The sequence below is a fragment of the Aulonocara stuartgranti genome, assembly GCF_965226115.1.
Source record: "Aulonocara stuartgranti genome assembly, chromosome: 8".
Lineage (NCBI taxonomy): Eukaryota > Metazoa > Chordata > Actinopteri > Cichliformes > Cichlidae > Aulonocara > Aulonocara stuartgranti.
Genome location: NC_138959.1, coordinates 10768192 through 10776994, shown reverse-complemented (window position 1 = coordinate 10776994; position 8803 = coordinate 10768192). Strand labels below are relative to the sequence as shown.

The 8803-nt window shown below is 38.9% G+C and overlaps 1 protein-coding gene across 1 annotated transcript; it reads right to left on the bottom strand.

Annotated features, from left to right (window-relative positions):
• Positions 1-4555: 4555 nt before the first annotated feature.
• Positions 4556-8753, bottom strand: mmp21 (matrix metallopeptidase 21). Its single transcript, XM_082543151.1, has 7 exons — positions 8285-8753; positions 7254-8175; positions 6585-6724; positions 6338-6479; positions 5947-6204; positions 5685-5857; positions 4556-5245 (listed from the first exon to the last, which is right to left on the bottom strand). The coding sequence occupies exons 1-7, from the start codon at positions 8435-8437 to the stop codon at positions 4940-4942; spliced, it is 2094 nt and encodes a 697-aa protein (XP_082399277.1). The 5' UTR covers positions 8438-8753; the 3' UTR covers positions 4556-4939.
• Between the last annotated feature and the right edge of the window lie 50 nt (positions 8754-8803).

The following is an 8803-nucleotide window of genomic DNA, read 5'->3' as shown; positions in this document are numbered from 1 at the left end:
ACATTAAAGATCCTTAGCGAGGAGCACTTTGCGCCAAACTATTTGATGATAAAACCTTTGAAATAATGATTTAAATTTGAAATTGAGAAGCAGTCGCAAAGGATTCAGTCAGTATTTTTCTCTTTTGAGCCAAACTTCTTCATCTGGAGGCAAGAAGAGAAGCAGAAAGGATGGACGGGAGGAAGAGAGACGTGTACGAGGACATCTGTGTGTGTATGAGTTTGTACGTTTTAATTGTAATGGGGGTGTACATGTGTATGCATTTGCAAAGTCAATGTTTGTGAGCATCGCCGTGCATTCCTGTGTGTAGTTTGTCTCTTGCCGAGTGCTTGATTTTTTTGAACCACTGTAAACACACCAGAGCCTTGTTAACGATGCCACTCAGAGTTAATGCTCAAAACAACTTTCAACTGAAAATCCGCTTTTCAGGAAAGTCTGAATTCCACGCTTATTACTGCAGAATAAATGCTGATCCGCACTCCACCTCAACGTGGCGTCGGAAATCTTTGGCATAAACTACAAATTCCCTTTTTAAACATAGCACAGAGTGTGTGTACACCAGGTAAACTGTATTTCCATAAACTGTCATTTCAGGATGCACTCTCGCCCCACGCACGTCAAAATTTCCACAGTAGGTTGCTGACAAGGGGTGGGGGGGACATTTGCAGTACATGGAATAAATCCTATCTTTTCTTTTTCTGCTGTTAAAATATATCTGACATATTCAAGGAGTGAAAGAAATGCAACAGAGACATGCATCCGCTACCAGTAAAACCCACAAAGATGCCTCAAAAAACTTCATATGGATGCTGACAACAGTGCACTGTGTGTTGAGGTTGCCCTCTGCTGGGCTCTTTTTTGCAACTTTGGAAGATAAGTTTAACTGCTTCAAGGCACAATATAATGTTACTAGATTAACATTTTAACAGAGCATTTACACCAGACTTCACTTCATAGAGGGAGGTGCTAAGCTATAGGCTGCCGAAGGTGCAGAACAGTTTGACAAAGATTAAATGCTGGCGTAGATGCATAAGTAATTGGAAGGATGGGAATGTAAATACCTCAGAGCAAATTTATTATTATCAGGAGATTGACTTCTTGCTCTTATTGCATTTGCTGTTTAGAATAAGAAGAAATAATAGCTTCATATTTTATTCTGAAAGTTGTTGTGTTTTTTTTTTTAATATTTGCATGTTAATAGCTGTAAAAAACCTATTCAAACTACCATAAGAGCCCTCAATCAATCATAGCAGCGTACTTATGATAAGGAGCACAATTCCGCTTTTGTATGTATCCTGTGGAGCGTCGCCTTGACTTTGAGAACAGATTAATAAAAGAAAACCTGCCCGGAAATGAATAGGTGTGGAGCCTTTGCACATTGCATTGCCTTTGTCTTTGATTTGATTGTTGTCACACAATGCTTGAGCTATTTGATGTCAAGACACCGGGAAATTCGAAGATTTGATCACAAATAAAATCAGTGAAGAAAACTAGCATAAAAATGATTGCCTATGATTTTCTGATGATTGTCTTATTACAGATTTGCTATGTGAAAAGTGACTCCGGAAATCTCCCTTTGTGTCGGATAATTGGTTTAAACAGTGTTTAGACCTTTTAATTAAGTAATAATTATTATCATACTTAAGCAGCTTAACTGTTGTGCACCGCTTAAAAGTCCCCAAATTATATTTATAATATACAATTGAGGTTTTTTTTTCCAGATTAATAAAACCTAAATTATTTTGGATCAATGGATCATAGTTACTGGTAAATAAAAAATCACTGATGTGCATTTATCTATTTCATATTTCAGCTGTTTTCAGTTTTAATTCCTGAGATGTTGCTTGATAGATTAATTGATAATAATATGATTAATCTGCAAAATAATAAGAAATACAAGTTTTCAAATAAATAATAATAGTAGAATAAATAGATTAAGCAGATTAAACCTGTACTTGAGCAAAATACTCAGTTAGTACTGAGCTGTCATCCAAAGGTATTAGGTACTGTAAGGTTAAGCAGATAAGACTAAAGGGCATAGATCCCAAAGAAGGCACAAAGCGCACACACAACAGAAGGTAAACAGACACTCTGACAAAGGATTGAAGGGAAGGGCAGGGCTATGAATACACTTAAGGGTAATAAGGGAGAATGGAAACAGCTGGGGAAGAAGAGGCAGGTGAAGTAAATCCATAAATAATGATACAGGATGTAAAACAGAAGGTAAGACACACAAAACAGGGAAACTCAAAAGGTAAAATTAAACTGCATTTCAAAAGTAAGAATAAAGAAGCTTAAACTTACCCCCCTCTCCCCCAATGGAAAACAAACAAACAAACAAAAAACCCATAAGAAAATACTATACAAAAGCTCAAAAGGTCCATGACAGCAATCAATACTTTATCATTATTTTTTCTAATCAGGCTACAACTTGGTGAGCCTTTTGTTCTACAAGGGAAGGTGGTGAATTGGACACGAAAGATTTTTGGGTGAATTAATATAAAGCCCATTTTTAAAGAGACTGTATTTACCATTCGCTCCAACAAGATGTGACATTTGTTATTTTTCTATGAACACACTAACAGTGATAAAATTCCTGCACTCATTATTAATTCAACCCCAGACACGGGACAGCAAGGATATCATTAAAACACTCACAGACAAAAATCTCTACATTTAAATGCAACACACAACCTACACGCAACAGCTTGTTGAACTAATCCCTTGACAAATGCAAAAACACATAATTGTATGATCCTCATTTGAAATAACACCAGAAATCATTTATTTCCATGTTTTAAGAAAAAAAATCCCTTGGAGACATATAAATAAGGCAACAGTATTCAAAGTTATTTTTATGTCTTGGAAGAGTTTGGGGATTTTCAGTATATGGATGTGCTGCGGGAGTTTCATCCCATTCTCCAGTTTCTAAAGTGCCTCCCATGTGAATTGCAACGACACAGGTTTTTGTATTTCTCTGGGGCTGCTGCAGCTTCATCAGCATGACTGATCTCATTTATCATAGTCGCATTCAAAGAGGCCCGAGGTGTAGGGAAGGGAGTTTCAACGGCAGTACCATCAGTGCAAAAGCACAGATCAGTGAGCTGCTGGGGACCATATGAATGCATGAATAACAGTTTGTATTTAGGATTTTGCTGCATGTGAAATTCCAGGATGGAGGAGGTGTATGGTGCCTCATAATGGGATAAACAAACAGATCAAATGGCTGCACTGCACTGCATCATCTTATGTACTGAATTCAACATTCCTGTGTCCATATTTTATGCTGAGATTTGCAGAATAAAAGCTGATTTTATTCAAACAACAATACCCTGGGTATATGTAAGTGATTTCTCTTGATTGTTAATATTACAATATAGTATTTTAATAAATACTATTTTCTAATTTTCTTTAACTTTGCGTTTTAAATATGAAGTTCGTGTTTATAATAATCACTAAAATGTTGCCTAATCCTGTTAAATCACAGAAATCTCTTTAATCTTACAAGAAAAAACAAAACATTATCTCAAAAAACAAGCAGAGGTATGAGCAGACAGAGAAGCTCCTTCTATAGCTGTGTGAGTACACTCATCATCCCATGATAACCCTCTATGTAGCTCCACTTACCGCAACATTTTGTTCCTTTGCTTGTAATTGATTTCTACTTTAATTTATTAATATAGCCTATAGAGCGCCTGCAGCACAATGCTAGTTATCTGGGGCCCACCAGGAGCCTAATCTCTTAAGATGAGCTGAATTAATAAGCGTCTTCAAGTAACATATTGATTACAGAATCAATGCCTGTTTCTTTGCATCATGCTCAAATCATTATTATAAAATATAACAGTATTGTGGCACCTTGTTCAATCGTTTTACTTCAGTGCGCATTTCAAAAGGCTCTCTTTTGATTGATAGTGTGTCTTACATAATGAGAGGGCATTCAAAAATACGATGTCTCGATAGTTGTTTTCCACCACCTCCAGGTTGTTATTGATAGGGGTTATCTGATTCCCTCAGCCAAAAAACCCTATTGTAGTGGAAGAGTTGCTCTTAACTTTTAAGGGTTTTTAATAAAGACGAAGTTTCATGGCTTCCAGGTCACTTCTTTCGTTCTTTCTTTCATGCCTACAGGCAGATGTGGATTTCTACAAGTATAATTTACAGGAATTGAGAGTTTCGTACAAATATAGAATTATCAAATCATCCAGTCGTGCCAATAGGGACTAGTACTGTATATCTACACCTCGATCATCAATCTAAGTTGAGAGAATAATGTTGTATCCCTTCCAGGCACATACTGTACCAAAAAGAAACAATCCGAGGATACAAATCTGATGTCTTTTTTTTCTTCAATATTGTTACGTCAAAGGAAAGATGCTTTCAATCTGTAATTTTACCCTGAAACCAGCTCTTCCACTTTGAGCAAAATTCTATTTTTATACACTCATAATACCACAAATCTTCTTAGAGGTTTTCTTAAGATTACATGTGACATAAGAAGTCACTTCACAGTACGCACAAGCCTGTTTTAATGTTATTTTGCACATTTGCCATTTGAAAGCATTTTCCTACACAGTGCACTTACAGTAAGCACATCAAATATCATTTTGAGCAGCTCAGCAAAACATTTATTGGCTTTATCTACATTATACATACATGTATTCTCTGAATATCTCAATAATAGGAAGTCCTTTAGGATTGTTTTTGTGGCAGAATGCATTCAGCACTGCTCCGAAAAAGAGAAAAGGAATGAAAGAGCAGCTGTTACATATATAAATAACACACCTCGGTGAAAATTAGCCAACAAAATTCAAAATTGTTGTTGTCTCCTAGAAATTAGACAGTTATTGCAGCTTGACAATATGTGTACATAAAACGAAATCAGTAGATCACATATGCAAACTTTAGCAAGCTCTATCACATCTCTGCTGCAACACTCTCAGCGGGTTAGTTTGAGTGCAGTGGGATGAACATTGCAGATATCAAACCAATGCTGATCCACCTCCTTATGTGGCAGCAGGCCATTTCGTGGCAGAAAGGGCCGTCGCCAGCGATCACGACTGCCCACTACTTGCCAGAAGCGTATGCCCTTGAGTAGAAAGATGGCATTGTGAGTGTAGGAGAAGTAGGCAGCGTCAATGTTGCCATCTGGATGGTCTGTGTTCACCACAGGAGGGAAAACATCTCTGATGTTTTTTGGGAACCCTCTTGCCAAGTTGTTGGCTTCCATGCTGAATGCATACACCTGTTCAAAGAGATAATTGCTCTTTTTTTTGTTATGCAGAAATCAATTCAATTATACAATGCAAACAATTCACAGAGGAACTTTAGTGCATTTGTTTGCTTGAAGACATTCCCTCATAATCCTAAGAAACAATTAATTAGCTTGGGTTTTCTCCAGGACTCTGCTTTTTATATCTGCATGTTCTGCTAATCGGTATTGCTAGATTGCAAACCACAGATGGAAACAGTTTGATTAATGACCATTAAGCCTAAGCCACATTTTAAGTCTAAATAATGTATAATGTATAATGGTCTGTGTGTTTTAATATCGAACCACATCATTCCAGCTTGTCATTTAAGCACTTCATGAATATTTCCTAATTTACTTTCTTACTGAACCTCATGTCTTTGCTCTTGTATTAGTGTAATAATATCTGACAGCCAGGTAATATTGCACTTACAAGATTGTTTTTAAAGAAGTAGATGTGGGAGTCCCTCCTGTCATAAAAGGCTGTGTCAATAGGACTTGGCACCCCTGGGAATCCTTCAGAGATTAACCTTGGATAATGGTGGCCTTCAGAGTCTTGTCCAAACACCTGGTCGTTCTCACTATCATACCTCCAGAACTGAGTACCTGTAGATAAATAAGTTAATTACATTTTCACCAAGTATTCATTTGTTCACTAACTCTTTTCAAACAGTATAACTCTCCACTTAGTGTACCTCTGAAGAAATATACAGCATCTCTTCTCCTGGACCAGACATGGACATGTGCATCTACTCCATCCATTGGGATCCCATGCCAGCCAGTTTGCAGCGGAACTGGATCACCATAACGCGTTCTATTATTTCTGTTCTCATACAGCCAGTACCAGCCATCTCTCATGAAATAGGTGTTAAAGCGGATCACCACCTCCCCATAGGGTGTCTTCTCCTTTCTGATCCAATCAAACACCGTGTTGAACCGACCTTTACAGCCTCCTGGTGTCAAATGCAAGCACAACAGGTGGGGCAAAAAAAAGGGTTTGCGTCAGACAATTAGGGCAAAAATACAGCAAAGTGCATTTCTCTAAGAGTGTATAAGTAACCACTAGATGGTGCTGTAACCATGTACCATAGAGTTGCTGTATAGCTTTTCTGTCCATCCAGTCCATTTCAAAGCTGGACTCCTGCGGTAGATAGCTGGGCTGCATTATGGATCCGGGTCTATATATGTGAGGTAGACCCAAAACATGGCCAATCTCATGAACTGCTACCTGAACGGGTTTAATATTTTTAAGGCGTTGTTAGAGCAATGCGTTGTTAATCACTGGAATTATTTCAATCTGGCAGTTCCTTTGATCGTGCGGTAATATAATTACTTTGAGAAGGCTGATTCCACTGCCAACATTGGGAGTTGTGAAGTGCTCATCATCATCAAAGTGTATATCACCCAGGAACCAAGCATGGGCAAATTCTTGACCAGTGCCATCGAACTTCTGATTACATCCCAGATGCCTTCCTATGAAAGAATTTCACAACGATGCAATATGTTATTTGGCACAAAAAGGAGGTACAGTGGAAACATTAATGATCCTCTTCAGACATACATACACATGACCCTAAGAAGGGCCAGTCTAAGAAGACTGGTGGTGGTTTACTTAGTTTTTGTGTTTAATAAGCCTCATTAACAGATGTTTTATTAGTCTTAAACATATATGTGGCCAAGGAGATAACATCCTTTAACTTTTTTATCCTGAAATGAGAAATTAACCTTCACAGACTAGTGATGTGAAGGATCAAATCTAAACATTCCACATTTTATTCAGAAAAATAGTGATTTACATATCCACCTAACAAGTGAAAGATCCCCAGTGTCATCTCAGGAGAAGACACAAATCCTTTTGGGGTTGTGTCAGGAAGGGCATCTGGCATAAATCTCTGCCAAACCAGACATGCGGAGCTACCTGCTGTGGCCCCTGTGAATAAAGGAGCAGCCAAAAGTAGCTTTCATGCTGCAATGAAGCAAATAAACATTGACTAAAACCCACCTGTACCAAATCCCAGCCTGATGTCAACATCCTCCAATGGGGCATGTGTATCCTCCACAAATTCCAGTGGCGACACCTCACTCCACATCCTGAAAGCCAGTCTGAAGATGTATCTCTGGTCGTCAATAGTCAGCTGGCTGCTGTAGCCTTCTCCTATCAGCCTCCAGTTTAACACCTTCTTGGAAAAAGCCATGTGGCCAGTTGGAGTCAAATCTCTCTTCCGCCTGCTTTTGGATATGAGACTTGCGAGAGGTTCCTTCTTGCGTCTCACTGCTTCACTCGGATGCGCGTTCGCACTGATATTCCCCGTTTGGCTGCCCGGTCTGCTGTCGTGCGAGCTGTTTAGGGAAGTGATCTTTAAAAGCTCCGTTGTATAATTCATGCTGGTGTCATTGGAAATGGCTGTGAACACACCGTCTGTATCATTAAAATTTAATATGTTGTCTTCAGAGAAATTTGCAGTACCTAAAGAAGTGCCACTGATTATGTCACTTGCTGTGTTGTTCCTGTTGGTCTCAGTAAAACTGTCAGTGGTACTGTTTTCAAAATCAAAGTCACCACTGCTCTGAGGTGCTGTAGTGATGACAGGGATGGTCAGACCAGTCTCTTTATCAGGGACTCCACACCTTGGTTTGTTCATTGCTAACTTGGTGGCCTCATCAAACACCCCTGTAACAGGCAGACCTGAAACCCTCTGAAACTCTTTAAGTGCTGAAATAAAGGCTTGGTTCTCATTTTGACGGTTATAGCCCTGCTGATCACCAGCTCGATGAGCAGCCCTCGAGTAAGACACTGAGGTTCCCTCCTGGATTGTGGCTTGAAGATCGTCGAGGAAGTCACCACTGAAAGAGGTGTCTGAATCCTCAAACCGAACCTCCTCCCAGTTAACTGGCTTGATGAATCCATATCTAGAGAGAAATAACTAAAACAAGACACGGGTTACATTAGACAAATCCTGTGTCTGGTTAAATGGATGCTGACGTTTGAGAAACACAGGAAGTCAAAAACGAAGAAAAAAAAAAACAATATACCTCAGCTGTGTACTTGTCTGTTATAGCCTGAGCTTTGTGAGAATTAAGTGTCTGTGTATCAGAATGATCCCGATTATGGAAAAGTTTCTCTGCATCAGTTGCGCTAATGTTGGTCAAAAAGAACATAAATATCAGCTGGATTAAATTCAGCATCGTGTCCTTTAGCGGTGTACTCCCAGGTCTATATGCAAGATGAGATGATGACGAGTGAGGAGCAACGCTGCTTTATAAGCAAATCCTTTGCTTCTCCACACCCCTCAGAGGTGTGACTCTACAGATGTAACCTGCTTTCTTCACCTCTGCGTGAAAAGTAAACTTTTACAATCTACAACTGTTCAATTTGACTCTTTCTCTGTGGTTATGTTATACAAGCTTCAGTGGTTTTAAATGGACTGCAGCTGATCCGTGGAAAGATGTTAAAACCTTCACTTTCATGTGGACAGTAAAAGACAGGGATGACCCCTGCAAGCACTGTGTTGAACAGGAAATAAACACACAAACACACACAAGCAATTACCA

Coding starts and splice junctions, on each gene's coding strand:
- mmp21 (XM_082543151.1), bottom strand. CDS start 8,437: ATGCTGAATTTAATCCAGCTGATATTTATGTTCTTTTTGACCAACATT. Junction 6,480..6,584: donor GTGGAATCAGCCTTCTCAAA/GTAATTATATTA, acceptor AAACCCGTTCAG/GTAGCAGTTCATGAGATTGG. Junction 5,858..5,946: donor TGCTGTATATTTCTTCAGAG/GTACACTAAGTG, acceptor ATTTATCTACAG/GTACTCAGTTCTGGAGGTAT.